The sequence below is a fragment of the Trachemys scripta genome, chromosome 3, assembly GCF_013100865.1.
Source record: "Trachemys scripta elegans isolate TJP31775 chromosome 3, CAS_Tse_1.0, whole genome shotgun sequence".
Classification (NCBI taxonomy): domain Eukaryota; kingdom Metazoa; phylum Chordata; order Testudines; family Emydidae; genus Trachemys; species Trachemys scripta.
Window position 1 is genome coordinate 122,500,355 of NC_048300.1, and position 17,668 is coordinate 122,518,022.

The 17,668-nt window shown below is 44.5% G+C and overlaps 1 protein-coding gene across 1 annotated transcript in view; it reads left to right on the forward strand.

Moving 5' to 3' along the window:
• AK9 (adenylate kinase 9) overlaps positions 1–17,668 on the forward strand; it is a 155,146-nt gene that overhangs the window by 121,921 nt on the left and 15,557 nt on the right. The window contains exons 32-34 of the mRNA XM_034765894.1: positions 5,025–5,238; positions 14,991–15,192; positions 16,834–16,980. Of these exons, the coding sequence (XP_034621785.1) occupies positions 5,025–5,238; positions 14,991–15,192; positions 16,834–16,980 (563 nt within the window). The remainder of the gene's footprint in view (positions 1–5,024; positions 5,239–14,990; positions 15,193–16,833; positions 16,981–17,668) is intronic.

Here is a 17,668-nt window from a genome sequence, read left to right on the forward strand (position 1 = left end):
TAGTACAATCAGAGGTGGAGCTGAGCAAGAAAGAAATGTATGATACACCTCTACCTCGATATAACGCGACCCGATATAACACGAATTCTGATATAACGCAGTAAAGCAGGGCTCTGGGGCGGGGGGGAGGCTGCACACTACGGTGGATCAAAGCAAGTTCGATATAACGCAGTTTCACCTATAACGCAGTAAGATTTTTTGGCTCCTAAGGACAGCGTTCTATCGAGGTAGAGGTGTACTTAGGACCCAGCAAATATAGGATAGCAAACAGGAAGTTCCTACAGCCTTGCAGGAGCAGCAGAGACAAGTAAAAGGGTTTTGGAGTTATGGGTGATTAACACAAAGTTCTGCTGGGTAATGTGTATGTAATTTTGTTGGAATGCTAGAAGTGCATCTTGGTTTTGTGAGTGAGTAAAAAACGAGGGGCAGAGCTGAGCTAAGAAAAGCCCAATGAACAGGAAACAACAACAACAACAAAGAAATTCCTGAAGACGGAAGAGTAGGAAGATACAGTTGGAGGAGTGACAGCTTTGCAAGTGAGAAGAGATTCTTACATATCTGAGTTTCCAAGAGTAAAACTAAGAGAGAGCATGTAAGGAAGAGAACAATTTAACACCTGACACATGAAAAAAAATTCTGTTAGCAGAAAGAAGCAAGTACAAGACTGTCTTTTGATGGAATCAAGATGGTGTGTTGTCAAAGCTGTAGGATGCATGAAGTAGAAGATGATGACAATTATGGAGGAGAAAATAAGGGTGCTTTAGGATCAGATAGAGATGAGTAGAATTAAGGACGCCAAAGTCTTCATATATCAGAAGGTATGAGATATGCCAATTGACGATTAAATTATAATGGATCTGAAGATAAGACAAGACTATGGAGGAGATAATGGTTAAGAATAACAAACTAGAAGGAGGAATGTGAGCACCAGAAGTGGATTAAGGCAGAATCCTAGTATCCTGTGGAGCTAAGGCATGTGGTTTGAAGAGACCTGATGCACTAATGAGAAACCAAGAATCCGAGAAGGGTAGAACATGTAGTATGACAGTCTGTAGCCACCAAAGAGCAGTGTTTCAATATTATCCTCTGCAGATGCATAGCTCAGGAATACAGTGGCATTTCCATTATTGGTAATGGGGCCTAAGTATTACTGAACAGTGTACCCTCTGTCAGTCAGTCCACAGAACAGCACTTGTTTTTAATTCAGATAATTATTCTTTTCTTTGTTCTTACCAGAAATAGAGTAATGTGCTGGACATTAAAATGGGTATAGAATTCTCTCTTATCCCATCTACAACAGTGGTTCCATGGACAGACAGTGTTATGGTAACCCCCTAATGGGACCAAGGAGTCAATGACTTTTGAAACGCTCCCATGGTTACCTAAGCCTAGGCCAGATATTGAGGGTTCCGCTCCTTTATTGGTAAAATATCTGATAACCAGGCTCAATCAATTTATTTATCAAAGATAGATCTCAGCACAATACAGAAAGGTTAATACAGTATCAATCTCGAGAACAGTCTTATATCAGTTACATTGTTACTCTGTTCCAAATTCTGAGCTTAATTTTGCTCATATTTATATTCCCTTTGTTTATGACAGATAAAAAATCCACAGATTTTACACATTGTTTCTTATCTGGGGTTTGTGCATAGCATTCCAGATGTCAGTAGACTGCAGAGACATCTATACTACTGTACCTAGCACACAGTCCATATCTGACAAACCTCAACAAAACATATTTCTTCCATCTGACAGATTCTACACATATAAAGAACCAAAGTTACAACAGTTTAACTGCTAGTAGATTTCTACAATAACGCTTAGCATAAATACAAGGCATTTGGGGAGTACAGTTTATAATTATACAACTTAGCCTAAATACAAAGCATTGTGGGAATATATAATATTGGCTAACAGTCCTCCTGCCCCTTCGTCACCTTGATTCATAGCATCAGGACAACACCTTTGACAAATGCACATATGAAGCAGAAGTAAGAGCGTTCATATGGGATATTATTTTACCATAACTTGTGAGCAAAAATACAAAAATAACATCAACAAAATCAAAACTACTTGTAAAACAATCTAAGCCTTAAAGTAATCTTTGTCTATGTATTAGAAATTAATATGTCCAAGCTACCATCATGTAGTAGATCATCTAGAACCTTTTCTATTTTGTGCATGTCACTGCTAATCTGAATTATGTGAGTGTCTTTTTGAATCAATAATGTTTTTAAATTTAAGGTTAGTGGATCACTGTGTAAATTAAAAACTGGTATGTATTTCTCAACCTCATGCTGATGATTGGGCTCACTTTGGATAATGGATTTATTGTGGTAGATGGGAACAGGCATAATTGACCCACATGTGTGCATGGGGAGAGAAAAAAAGGCATTCTGGGAGTACAGTTTGTATTTATATAACTTAGCCTAAATACAAAGAATTCTGGAAATATATGATATTGGCTCACACAGATCACCCTCCTTCAGTGTGCTTGTTCTTGGACAAACTTCTGAATAAAAGGTGAGCACTTTTGATGGGGGCCTGGACAACATCAGCCCACTTAATGGATGCTGTGCGTCCAATCTGCCCTCAAACTCTGAATAAGGAGCGGGCTTCCCCAATGGGCTTAATCTGCAGCAAGTGAGATTTTGGTTAGGTATTAAGATTAACTTTCTAACTATAAAGTTAGTTAATATCTGGAATAGATTTCCAAGGGAGGTTGTGGAACCCCTATCATTGGAGGTTTTAAAGAACAAATTAGACAAACACCGGTCAGGGATAGTCTAGGTTTACTTGGTCCTGCCTCAGCACAAGGGGCTGGACTTGATAACTTCTTAAGGTCCCTTCCAACGCTACATTTTTATGATTCTTGGGGATATTGGTAGCCCTAACAACCTGCTTGTGTGCTGTCAGCACCCTGCCTCAGTTTGCAACTCTTCTCCACAGCTTAATCAGCTCTGCAGTAGTTTCTCTGCCTCTACCAAATCCAAGGGCTTTGGGTGAGTCTGAGAGTCAAAGAGCCAGCATTTCTGTTTGTCTCTCAGTGCTTGCTCTCTGTGGCACATTTTCCCTCCATTTTCTGGTCTGTCACAGAGAGCCCAGCAGTTTCTTGATAAAAGAATAATATTGTTTTCTCAAGCCTGTGTGTGAGGTTCATATCTCACCTTCTCTGCTCCTTGCTGGCAACATTCCTTCCATTTTTCTTTATGCTGTACTCTTCCTGACACAGCACAGAGAGCTTTGCAAGTGCTTTCAATGACTTGCCTGCACTCCCCTCATTTTCTGTCTGTTGTGTCTCTTATGGCAGCTCCTATATTGCATCACATCTTGAGGCCCTTAACTAGTGTCCCCTCTACTGCCTTTCAGGCTGTCCAGTCTTACTTACATGATAGCTCTGCCTTCCCAACAGTTCTTCCCAGCAAGATGTTTTTTCAGCTTCCTCTAGAATTTGTTCCCAGTGTGAATATCAGATTCCAGATAAACTAACTCATTGTTCTTCCTCTCTGTCTGAATCTCATATCCTCCCTCAGACAAGAGACTTATCTAGAGCAGTGTTTTTTAATCTGTGGGTTGCAACATAGTACTGGGTCGCGGCATGTAAGGCGCTAGGTCACCTTGCTCTGGTCAGCACCGCCAACTGGGATGTTAAAAGTTCCGTTGGTGGTGCTGCCCAGCTAAGGTAGGCTAAAGCCTACCTGTTTCCACACCACGCTGTGCCCCGGAAGCGGCCCACAGCAATCTGGCTTCTAGGCAGGGAGACCACGGGACTCCGTGCACTGCCCCCACCCCAAGCACTGCCTCTGCATTCCCATTGGCTGGTTCCCGGCCAATGGGAACTGATGGGGGGCGGTGCCTGCAGGTGAGAGTTGCGCGGAGCCACTTGCGTGCCTCTGCCTAGGAGCCAGACCTGCTGCTGGCTGCGTCCGGGGCGCAGTGCAGTCCACGGTGCACCCCGGCTGTGCTGCTGAGCCACTGGAGGTAAGTCTGTGCCTGCACCCCAGTTACCTGCCCCAGCCCTGAGTCCCCCCCAAACCCAGAACCTCTCCTGCACTCCAAACCCTCCAGCCCAGAGCCCTGCCCCCCTCCTGCACCCCAACCGCCTGCCCTAGCCCTGAGCCCCCCCCCCCAACCCGGAGCCCCTCCTGCACCCCAAACTCCTCATCCCTGGTCCCAGCCCAGAGTCATGACCCCTTCCTGCACCCCAACCTCCTGCCCCATCCCAGAGCCCCCTCCCACACCCTGAACCCCTCATTCCTGGCCCGACCTCACAGCCCTCACCCCCACACCCCAACCCTCTGCCCCAGCCTGAGCTCCTCCCATACCCCAAACCCCTCATCCCCAACTCTATTGGGTGGTGAGCATCAACAATTTTCTTCAACTGGGTCCCAGGAAAAAAAGTTTGAAAACCGCTGATCTAGAGACTTACTTCACAGGAAGTAAGTGCAAAGAAGCATTCCAAGATATGTGAAGTAGCAATGTGCATACGTTCGTGCTTCTTTATGTATTATCATCGGCTGGGACAGTTGCTTCTCAGGATGCCTCCATTGGGTTCAGGGCCTTACTAGTAATGTGATAAGGTTGGACCTCCTGGGGATACTGCTTGCTACATCCATTGTCTGTCTGTGAATCCACTGTCATAAGAGGGGAGAGGAAAAGATGTATGACAAAGGAGAATTACTTACTGATAATTTTGTTTGTCATAGAGTCCTCTTCTCCCATCCTACATGCCTCCCTCCTCCCCTTTGGATGGTATGCTACTGCTTGTATATTATTATTTCTCTCACTGTCTTGTATATCCTATCATCCTTTCTGCCCCTGGAAGTTTCTCTAGCTCAGGGATGGTGTTCTGTCTAAGGCTTATGTAATCCGGGGTAGCATTTCAGAAATCTTTGCTTCCTTCCAGTAAGTATTTCTATTAACTCTGTGTCCATGAATCCACTATTGTAGGATGGGTGAAGAGAAGGCTGAGAAACAGAAGTATCAGTAAGTAACTTTTCCCCATTTTGTATATGTTACAGCTAAGTGAAGGAGATGTAATCAAGCCTTTCCAAAACCAACAGACTCTAAGCTTGCCTGTAATCCACCGACAATATATTTATTTCTTTTCAAGTAAAGAAAATAAAGAAAAATTTATGAAAAATCCTATTAAATTTATCCGTCAGCCAAAACCCAAGCCGTCTGTGCCAGTTAAGATTGCAATTGTGGGACCTCCAAAATCTGGGAAAACTACAGGTAAGGTCCAGTATTTTCAAAGGGTAGGAGCTTCCCTTATAAATGTGGTTGTGTCTCTCATAATCATGTTAGGAAGAAATTACAAACAAGTCACTAAAATTATTGCTGTTGCCATGCATAGAATGCTGCAGTTAGTTTTCCTACTATCCTATTTATCAGCCAGAAATATCTGTGTTCACCATCTCAACCCTGTCCCCTGTCCTCAGGAAGAAAGAATATTCTTGTGGTTAAGCCTTGGACTGGCACTTGGAAGATACGGGTTCAGTTCTGTTCCTAGTGCTGACAGACATCCTGTGCTAAGTGACTCTAGCAAGTCACTTAATCTCCTGTGCCTCAGTTCCAGTGTTGATTTTGTGTCCTATCCCTTTCCATCCACTCCTTGTCTGTTTAGATTGTAAGGTCTTCAGAACAAGTGCTGTTTTTATAGTGCCTAGCATAAGCAGTTCCGATGTTGGTTGAGACCTGTAGGTGCCACTGTAGTACATATAATAATACTCCTTATGTCTCTTACACTGAGAAATCCAATCACTGATGCAATGGGAGGAGTCTCGGGCTCATATAATATAGTGCTTCCATTATATATCTGGGTACACAATAAAACAGAAACAGCTAGTGTAAAACTCCCCATTTGCCACTGGGAAATACCATGTTCACTGTTCCCACCTCTCATATAAAAATAGTAATTGTCAGTGCAGCCGAGTATCAGCCATCATACTTCCGGAGAAGTAAACAGGGAACAGAAATGCAATATGAGGCTCTGTATTGGGTGTTCTTTCTGCCCTTCTAATACAAGCAGTTAGATTTCTTAATGTTAGGGCTGCTCTTTAATATGTGACTAGCACAGGCAACTTTCATGATTATTTGGAAAAAATATAGAAAGTCAAAGATTCCAAGGAACCCCCTGACAGACACTCATCTCTGCTTTAGTCATACAATTGTATGATTCTAATGCTTGCTTTTATAATATTTTTTCATTGGTGTTTTAAAGATATGGGGCTAGTTTCACCTGTCCACTCTAGTTGCTTTACTAGTAAACAGTTTCTTTGCAACCAGTGCAGTTAAAAGGAAAAAATAATACAATTAATTCTTCTTCAAGTGAAGGTGCCTATGTATGTTCCGCTTGAGGTGCACATGTGCTCCACATGCCTGAGACCAGAAGATTTTTGTTGACAGTGTCATTGGTCTGCATCTGTGCCCTTCTCCTCTTTATGCTCTGAACTTAGGGCATAAGATATCATGCAAGCTAGGCTTCTCCAGTTCCTTTCTATCACCCTTAGTCTGAGACACAACCTATTTAGTGGCTGCAGCATTAGCTAGCATTCTTGTTCAAAAACTGTAGTTAGTTGTACATAGTTTTAAAACCTGTTTTTAGATAGTTTCCAGTAGTTTTTAGACACGCCCAAAAAACTTCCCCTGTACACTATAATACAGCTTTAGCATTCCATCACACAGTAACTGCTACAGTGCTCCTAATGTACGGCTATAATGTACAGCCAGTAGGTGGCGCTGTGTATAACATACCTTACCTGAGCTGGCAACAGGCATAGCTGGGAATGTGTTAAAAGTATCTGAAAAAGAACACATCTTTTGTGTCCGTTTCCATGATGGAAGTTCTGTAGCCAGTCCAAATCTGGTATTTAATCCTGACCTGCTAGCAGCAGCCCTGCAACCTACTATCTACGAGGAATATACGACAAACACTCTTAAAAGAAATGTGAGATATACCCGTCTCTAAAGGGCTGGTCTGCACTGGGGTGGGGCATCGATCTAAGATACGCAACTTCAGCTACGAGAATAGCGTAGCTGAAGTCGACGTATCTTAGATCGATTTACCTCGGGTCCTCACGGCACGGGATCGACGGCCACAGCTCCCCCGTCAACTCTGCTTCCGCCTCTCGCTCTGGTGGAGTTCCGGAGTCGATGGGGAGCACGTTCGGGGATCGATTTATCGCGTCTAGATGAGATGCAATAAATCGATCCCCGATAGATCGATTACTACCCGCCGATCCGGCGGGTAGTGAAGACGTAAGTCTTCATCCATAAAGAAGACTTCCTCTCCAACACCCTCTAAGTCATGTGGACTCCGCACCCCATTACAGGAGTGTCAGTAGCTTACAAGGAGCACGGTACTGATTTCCACACACCATTGGTTCACCACTGACTCATACCATTGACCAGTCAAGGCATAATAAAACCACCAGTACCACACATCAATATAAAAGCCTCCTTTTCTGCAGCCCAGCATCTCCCCAATTCTAGACATCTGGGCTTCTCCCCTCCAATCTGCAGCTCATGCAAACAGATCAAAGACTTGGTGCCACATGCCCTGGCTACCCTGCCTTTGTTCCCACTTGCCGCCAGATTCTCTGTCTCTGGCTGCAGTCAGTTGGCAGTTACACTGTTCCTGCTCCTTTTATTTCTACTTTTATTTTTTCATTTTTTTTTCAGGCACTGGTGAGCTTCTTTTCTCCTCCCTGGGTCAGTCTTAAGCTTAAGTTTAATTCACCCTGAGACTCTGCTGCAGCATCTCCCTGCTGGCTCCTCTGCCCCTATCCATGCATGGTAGAGAGGCCAAAAAAGCACCAGATCAAATCCAAGCAGTGCTCTATTTGTGAGGCACCTTCCTGGGTTCAGAAGACAATAAGCTGTGCCCAGGCTGCACCCAGCTAGCTGACCCTAACTCTGTTAGTTCTTGCGGCTAGGAGTTGGACAGGCATATGGAATCCCCTACCCACCAAAGCAGCCATAATTCCAGTGTGGAAAAAATGGACCAGGAAGCACAGGGCAGAGCAGGGAAAGTCTCTGAAGATGAGGAAAACTCCAGGCAGCTGACTCAAGGAGTAAGTCCCAGAGGATCACTGTAGAACAGAGGGGAGGCTTGTGGGACCACAGATCCTCACCCCTCTGTGTCATAAAGTGGGTCCTGAATGCCCTTGGTAAAGAAGCAGGACTCTTAAAGGGCCCCCCCTTCCCAGTTCAATCAGAAAGACTCTAGTAATGAGTCCCTTCCCCCCTCACCCTCTTGGGGGAATGGGACCCAGCATGGGAGGACTCAGAGGGAGAACTTTCCAGAGGACTTCAGGCACTATGGAAGGCAAACTGCAAAAAGTATCTCCAAAGTGTCAGGGAGCTCCTACTCCTGCAAAGACGCAAAAAGAGTAAAGAAATATAAAAAGGAAAAAAGGGGAAATAAAAGCACAGAAAATCCAGGAGGTAAAAAGTCCTTGGATGCCTCTTCCTCCTCCCCCTACTTCATTGAGGGCAAATCTACACTACAGTGCTATATCGGTGCAGCTGTACTGATGCAGCTGTACCACCGTAGCGTGTCTGGTGAAGACATACTAAGCTGATGGGAGAGTGCTCTCTGGTCAGCATAATTACTCCTCAGCGAGAAGTGTAAGCTACATCAGCAGGAGAGCATCTCCTGCCAACATAGCACAGATATGGACAGTGTGAAACTTGCATCGCTTGGGGGGGGAAGAGTTTCATACCCCTGAGCAACATGAGTTAAATCAACTTAACCGGTAGTGTAGACCTGCCCTGAGGAAGGTGAGGTATCAGACTCTGACTACAAACAGGACCAGGGGAAAACACAATATAGGGTTTTTCCATCCTGAGAAGTTTGAGACCATGGGCAGAAAGGTTTTCTCCTTGATTCAAGTCCAACCTGAATAGTTTTGTGAGAGAAAGCCTCAGAGTAAATTTCTCTCCTTGAAATTCTCTGCTGAAGCTATGATTTCCCCTGCACTCCTCCTTCCAGTATGTGATCTGGGGTGACGGAACAGACTGATATGGGCTAGCACATTAATAAAAATGACCTCCGGTTCTATAAGATACAGGAATCAAAGCCCCCTGTCACTGAGATCCTGCAGGTAGACATGGCTGTAGCATCTCTAGCAAGGGATATGATCATTCCCTCAGAAGCAGAGTTCTACCGTAAGGAACCAACAGATAGAAAATTGGAGGCCACTTTGTAGAAAGATTTTGAGCCCTCCTTGGACACCCTCAGAGCATCTCTAACAGATATCTGCTTTGCAAGGGATCTGTCTTCTGACAGGAGGATCTCAGAACCCTAAAGGACAGAGATCATCCTGAATTTGGCTCAATTTTAAATAAAGTTTCCCAAGCAACAGCATTTGTAGCTGATGCCTCAATGGATGCAATGAAGTTCTCAGCCGGCGTTATGACTTCCAGCTTCATAGCCAGGTACCACCTAATGGCTCTAACCCTGGAAGGTGGATACACACTCTAAGAAGATCCCATGCTCGGCCAGATTGAAAGGTTCACTCTTTTTGGAGGGAACAGCTAGACAAGATGGTGGCTGACAATGCAGCAGAAGCCAAGCAGTCACTCCCATCATCACTAAGTGTTCTCAGGAGAGAATACAGATCTGCCTTCGGACAAAGGTGCTCCTTTCGTCTCTTGTCCTCACAGAGATACCAGTGAAGGGACAACAGATTCTCCAAAGGAAAATCTTGGAGCCAACTTTCATGGAGGAAGCTCTGCACCTCCCAGTACCACTTTATGCCAAAGATTGCATAGGCCTGTGGCCAGGGCTGAAGCTAGGAGGCGGAATTTCCATTTCACAAAGGAATGGTTTGCATCAACCATGAACACATGGTGAGCCAGGGATACTCCCTCAAGTTGCAAGCTCCACCTCATCTGCTCTTCATCCAGTCTCCCATCTCCAACGACCCTGTAAAGTGTGATCTGCTCCAGAACAAAATATCTCATCTTCTGGATATTAGAATGATAGCATTCCCTCAGAAGATAGAGTCCCAGAGTTCTATTTCATATTCTTCATTGTTCAGAAATGCAACAGGGCAATCACAGCCATTCTCAACTTAGAAATTCTCAACAAGTGGAAGGGTATGGTGGGGATTTGTGGTGCCACAAGCCTCCTGGCTTTGTTCTACAGAGGTCCCCTGTGACTTACTCCCGAATCAGCTGGTTGGAGTCCTCTTTGTCTTCAGAGCCTTTCCCTGCTCTGTGCTTCCTGGTCCATTTTTTCCATGTTGGAGTTATGGCTGCTTTGGTGGGTAGGGGATCCCACATGCCTATGTGACTCATAGCCCTGAGAACTGATTGAGTTAGGGTCAGATGGCGGGGTGCAGCCAGCGGGGTGCAGCCTGGGCACAACGTAGCATCTGCTGAGTCTGGTGAGGCTGCCTTACAAATGGAGCACTGCTTGGATTTGACCTGAGCCAAGACTTCTGAGGTTTGCATGTGGCAGGAAGCATTATTAGCGCAGAACACTCCTGTTCAGCCAGTTCTCTGCCCACAGGATCTTTACAAAGATGGTGGTGGTTACAGCCAGACTCAAGTCACAGGTACCCACCTGTACCCTTTCCTAGATGACATCCTGATCAGAGCTCCATCTCAGGCCACAGTGGAGAGAGCCACAACTCAGGCACTGAATATCCTGGAAGTGCATGGTTTCATCATCAGTCAAGAAAAGTTACTTGATTCCATCGACCAGAATAACTATGGGAGTAGACATAGAAACCTTGATAACAAAAATCTATCCATTACTCTAAACTTCTAGAAAAACCCAGGATCTTATCACCATGTTCCAGAGCTGCAGGAGGCCTACCATAGCACTGTGTCTTCAATTGCTAGGACTTCTCACATCATGTATAGGGATCACTCTATGGCACGATCACACATTAGAAGTCTTCAAGCCTTTATTGTAAAGGTGGGGACCACTCCCCAGAACACATGAAAGATCAAGTGCAGGTTCCAGTGCCAGGGTTCAGCCCCCTAAAATGGTGGTCAGCCCAAGCCAACATTTGCAGAGGCATGCCAGTATGTCTTCCAGATGCTCTACTTCTTACAACTGATGCCAGGCCTCTGGAGCATAGAAGAAATAGCTCACAACATAAACTTTCTAGAGCTGAGAGTGATCAAGCTGGCTGGAAAACGGTGTCAGACATGTCTAGAAGAGAGCCGCTTCCTGGTTCAGTCTGACAACACGACCACAGTTGCATATGTGAACAACTAAGGGGGAGCAAGGAGCCCCCACTACACATGGAAGCAATGGAAATAATGAGGTGGGCAGGGCAGCTTCTCCTTTCCCTCAGTGGGATCCACATAAAGGGGACTTGAACCAAAAGGCAGACTGGCTCATCAGTTGCAGGATCAACAACTCTAATTGGTACCTGAATCAGGAAGTTTTCAACCTCATTATTCAGATGTTTGGTCACCCTTCAGCCAACCTGTTTGTAAATCATATGAACACAAAGAGACCAAAATACTTCACCAGGGAGATGGACCCCAGATCCATGGGGACCAGATGCTTTATCACAAAGATGGCTGCAGATGGCCATGCTCTTGTCCCACTCCTAGTGAAGTTGGTCCAGAAAATAAAGTGAGAGCAGGCCACAGAAATACTGATACCTCCCCATTGGCTCAGGAGACCTTGGTTTTCTGACTTGATATTACTGAAAATGGAGCCTCCATTTTAGCTTCCATCAGGACCAGGCATTCTCTCACAAGGTCCTTTTTCTCCACCCAGATCTGACCTAGCTTCAATTGGCAGCCTGGCTATTGAGAGAGAAGAACTTGTATCACTGTGCCTGTCCTCAAAAGTCATAAAGACTGCTTTCGTCTGGAAGAATATTGACACAAAGCATATTCCTCTATCTGGTCCAGATTCAGTAGCTGATGCCAAGAGCACAGTGTCAATATCAGAAATCCAGAATCCAACCATTTTGGATTTTCTCCAGAAAGGTATCAATAGATGTCTTCAGCCCAGCACCATAGCACGTCAAGTGTCTATTCTTCATAGCATTTGTAGGATCCACTGGCTCCCTAGCAGAAACCCCCCGGTAACCAGATTTCTTAGAGCAGTCCGGCTATCTAGGCCAGCGGACAGAACATTCTTCCCAAAAGGGGACCTACCACCCATGTTGAGAGCCTTGATAAGTCATCCCTTTGAACCTCTGACTTCAGGGCCAGCTTTCTACCTGCCTTTCAAAACTTGCTTTCTGATAGCCTCACATCTAGCAGTCAAGTGTCAGAGCTAGTAGCCTTATTTATGAAAGTATGTATTCACAAGAAGTCTGGAATCATTTCTTGCTAAGATGAACTCTTCCTTCCACACTTCCCAAGATGTTGATCTTCCCTTGTTCTGCCCAAGACCACAGCATCGGACTGAAAAAATATGACACACCTTAGATGTCCGGAGAGCTCTCTATCTCAAATCCATGAGAAGGTCAGGAGTCCTATTCATGTCCTTCCATGCAAAATACCAAGGACTCATGAGTTTCCACATTGTCCACTGCTAGATGGATTAGGCTATTCATTGTGGAGGTTTACAAGCCCTTCCTATTCTGGAAGGGATCAAAGTACAGTCCACAAGAGCCCTAGCAACCTCGTGGAGGGCAGAACAAGCAAGTGCATTCACCTCGGAAATATGCAAAGCGAGCACTTGGTCAACAACTAACACTTCATTATGCACTATAGGGTGGACTTTCTGTCATCCGCAGGGGCCTCCTTTGGCAAGAAGGTGCTGCAGGCAGTGGCTAAGAAATAATATTGCCCTTTGATCAATTCTTTCAAAGTGGGGGTACCTTCTCTGTCTTTCTCCTGGTGATGTCTTCCATAACTCTTTCTATATCTGTTCACTGCTTGCTACTTCCCATATGTCCCAAATTGTGGGAGATACTGGGCTGATAATTTCCTTTCTGGTAGCAGTGTCTTCCACAATCCTACCTATGCTACATGGCTCAAGGGCCAAAGGTCAGATATTATGTGGGATCATTATCATGTGGCCATTTTGTCTACTGTACATAGTTTGTAACCTCTGGAGTATTTGTTGTTAATATTGTTATATAAGTTGTTTTCATAGCTTTGGAATAACTCAGCTGGTGGCAACTAGGAGCAAAGAGAGATGGCCAGGATGTGCCAAATCTTTGATTCACCTGTGTGAGCTGCAGAGTGTGTGTGGGGGGGAGTAGCCCAGATGTCTGGAATTGTGGGAGACATTGCTAGCAGAAAGGAAATTATCAGTAAGAAATGTTCTGTTCCTCCAATGAGGTTGGATACAGTGGGAGAGCTTCACCACCCGATCAGCCCCAACAGAGGCTCCAAGATCTCATGGTGCCCCTCCCTTGCTCATAGGAGGGACTACCCAACTCAGGACCAGCAATACGCTTCTCCATGGAGACTGCCTCATTTTCCCTATGACTCTTCACACTGGCATTACTGGGGTCACACCAGGAGTCAAGACAGGCTTTCCCTTTCAGAGAAGATCCTCAAACCCCTCAGAAGCAATCTAAGGAAGAGGAATACCCTGACCAGGAAGAATTGCTCGCCCCAGTGAGGTTATCATTGTTGTCCCCAGATGGGATGGTTGCACCAGCCTCACTGCCACCATCTAATGACTACAGACCCAGGAGCTCCTCAGAAGGATTTCAGATTCATTCCAGACCACCTGCAGGAAGTATAGGATATACCTCATAAGCTACTGAATGTCCACCAGAACGTTGGTACCAGTAAGGTGGCACTGCCAATTAATGAGGCCATTTTAGAACCAGCCAAGATAATCTGGCATACTCATTTAATTCATTCATTTGTCTGTGAAGGTTGCATTGCTGGTTGCTATCACCTCAGCCAGAAGTATAGGTGAGTTGGGGGCTATACGGCCTTCCATAAGGATAAGGTTTCCTTGAGGCTACATCCTAAGTTTATGTCTAAATTAATTGCAGAATTCCATCTGAACCAGGTCATCCACATATGTGTCTTCTATCTGAAGCTCCAGGCCACCAGAGAGGACAGAAAGCTCCACACTCTGGATGTCCATTGCGCTTTAGCCTTCTATCTACAGAGGATGAAATCCTTCAGAAAATGTCCCAAACTGTTTGTCTCCTTTGCTGAATGCATGAGAGGAGAAGTTATCTCCTCACAGAGACTGTTGAAATGGATATTGGGCTGCATCCTGCTGTGTTATGAGCTGATAGCAACCCTTCCTCCTCAAGGCGTGAAGGCTCACTTGACTAGAGCACAGGCTGCAATGGTAGCTTCATTTTGAAATGTTCCTCTCCTAGAAATTTGCAGTGCAGCACAGCAGCAATGTGGGGCTACATTCATACATTTGAGAGACATTACACTTTGGTTTAGGCCTCTTCGGCAGAGCGGTCCTTCATTCTGTGGTACAACAAAGTTCCTTGTGTCCTCCTCCTTAATGAAAATTGCTTGAGAGTCACTTCAAATGGAATACCATAGGGACCATCACTCAAAGAAGAAAAGAGAGTTACTTACTTTGTACAGTATCTGGACTTCTTCGAGATGTATGATTCCTATCTGTATTTCACTACCCACCCTCCTTTCCCTCTGCTGCAGAGCCTATGGCTATTTGTGGTAGAAAGCTAACTGGAGAGGTGGTCAGCCTGCTCCACCCCTTATGCCCTTGGTTAGGAGCACAAGGAGAAGTAACATCCTGTACCTACTATTCCAATCCTGGCCTTATACTAAGCAGTGACTGCTTTAGTAATGCAGACATTGCTTTTGGGGTTTCAGTGTCAATGTCTGGATTTTAATGCATTTTAAATTATGCATACATGCACAAGCTTGACCTACAATACATTTTTTGAGAAGTCTTGTGTCTTGGCTCTATACCAGTAGCATACTACATTTATGTACGTTATGAAAGTCATAGTTTTACGGAATATGAACAAAATTTTGTGAATAAAACTTTGTGTTGCATTGATGTCTAAGTGAAAACTGAGTGTTAAAAACAAAATATTTTTCAGTTGCTAAGAAGTTTGCAAGTGTCTATGGGTTAATGCGCTTATCTGTGGGAGACGCTATACGACTAGTGTTAAACAATCAGCCAGAGAGTGAGTTGGCACTTATGTTAAAGTGGCATCTTCATAAAGGACTGACTGCACCTGATGAACTGGCCATCCAGGCTCTAGAAGTGGCTCTGATGGATCATGTGTGCAGCACTGCTGGGTAAGAGGTTTGTCTGTCTGTTTGTTTTTGTAAGATAACATTCTTTTCATAAGGATTGATTTGAATAACCATAATGAAACAAGTGGTTTCACTAAAACGTGTCAATGGAACCAAACATTTGTCTGTTAGGAAGTTACACTTTGGTCCTGTCCACAGCATGATTTTCTACAATTCTCAAGTAAGAATATTTCACTTTCCTCCTTTACCTTTAATATTTCACATTTTCTGAAATATATTTTTTCAACCAAAATGACAGTATTTCATTGTACATTGAAAATTCCTGTTTCTTTCTCAATTTTGATGTCTCCCCCAGTCTGAGACATGCGGACTGCACCTCTTACTACAAATACCAGTGGCAACTAAGGCCTGGTCTACACTGGGGGGGGGGGTGTTGATGTAAGAAACGCAACTTCAGCTACCATAGCTGAAGTCGACATATCTTATTCCGACTTACCTCCTGTCCTCATGGCGCGGGATCGACGGCCGCGGCTCCCCCATCAACTCCGCTACCGCCGCTCGCACCGGTGGAGTTCTGGAGTTGACGGGGAGCGAGTTCGGGGATTGATATATCACGTCTTAACGAGATGTGCTATATCGATCCCCGATAAATTGATCACTACCCGCCAATACGGCGGGTAGTCTGGACGTACCCTCAGACTTATCCATAGAGCTCTGGGACTCCACTGTACCTGTTCCGCCCTTGCAAAAGTTTTTTTCTCTCTGGTACTGCAGACTGACAGTTCAGTGCTCCCATTTTGTTTTTTTAGGAACAGCCAGCAAATAAAATCTGTCTTCTGTCCCCTAACCTCTATGGAATCCAAATTTCTAGCAGGCTGTCCCCAGAATGGAACTGCCTGCCAAGCTGACCAAAGTTAAGAATCATCCTACTTCTTTATCTCTCCCGCAAGCTCCAGCTCCTCTCCCAAATTCTCACAGGACAGGACAATACCTAATTGATTGCTGACATGCTGTGTTGAGCTTTGAGATCAGGATTGCATAAGCTTCCCTTGATGTGAAGGTGTTGGAATGTTTTGGTGTATCTTGGCCCACCAATGCCTAATATAGATTAGGCAGACCTTGAGTTAAGGTAGCAGTTGTTGATTTAGATGTTATCTCTTTGGAACCTAATCCTGCTCCAGTCAAATTGCTAATTATGTAGAGGACCAGTGGGGATTGTGGATCGCTATAAAGAAATAGATAAAATCTCATCATTTAAAACTCCAACTTTAAATGACTCTGAACTGTTAAGTTGTGCACATCACCAGGCTATGTAATCATGTGTTCCTACACTTTTATGCTTGGCCTACCTCCTCCACTCCCTCCAATTTCTTATATTTTGTATTACATTTTATTGTAAACTCTGGGATGGAGGGTGTCTTCCTATAGGTTTGTACAACCCCTCACTCAATGGGACTTGGATCTTGATTGGGGTCTCTGGACAGTACTGTAATACTGCTGCTAATTGTTATTAATAATAGCAAATCTCTCATGCACTGACTTGAGGGGGTAGGACCACACCCTTGGTATCTTTTTTTGCTGTAATTAAAAATATGTTCTTGCTATTTACTGTTTAGTCTTAATGGTAAATTAGGAACTGACAGGTTTTTTTAAACCTGTATTCATGTTTCTGTTTTCACACAGAGTTGTTATTGATGGGTATCCTGTAACAAGAAAACAAGTAAGCATCTTGGAAGCAATGAGAATAATTCCAGTGAAAATCTTTGAGTTACAAGTGGATGCAAAGGAGCTTTTTAGAAGAGCACTGATAGACAAGGAAAGCACTGACAGGTAGCAATGCTAACAAAAAGTGATGATTTTATCCATTATCAGGGGGTAGCCGTGTTAGTCTGTATCTACAAAAACAACAAAGAGTCTGGTGGCACCTTAAAGACTAACAGATTTATTCCTGTTATAAATCTGTTAGTCTTTAAGGTGCCACCAGACTCTTTGTTGATTTTATCCATGTAAATCTTATCATCTCTCTCACGTATCGATTTAAGTACTCTTATGTCCCTCATCAAAATAGTATCTGAGTACTGCTGAAAGTAACTACCAAAAACTGTATTTGCTAGCCTTGCTACTGGATTTTATTATTCACCCACAAAAGAGTTATTAGTGTCAGTGAAACTGATACTTAACTGACTCTAACATTATCTGTCTCTTTTCCTTGAGTAAGAGTTCTAATTGTAGGCCTTTTTAAAGGTCAGGAGTAATGTTTCATTTCTCCAAAGTACAATGCACAAATTATTTATCTAAACCAGTGTTTCTCAACTTATTACACATTGTGGGCCCACAATGTGTAACCTGGGCCACAGGGGCCAGGTGGCAGGGCAGTGGCAGCCTGGACACCCCCCCCCCCCGCCCTGTGGGCCAGCGACCCTGGGAGCCGGGCGGTTACCCCGATCCCGGAACTCACATAGGGTTGCCAACTTTCTAATCGCACAAACCCAAACACCCTTGCCCCACCCCCTGCCCC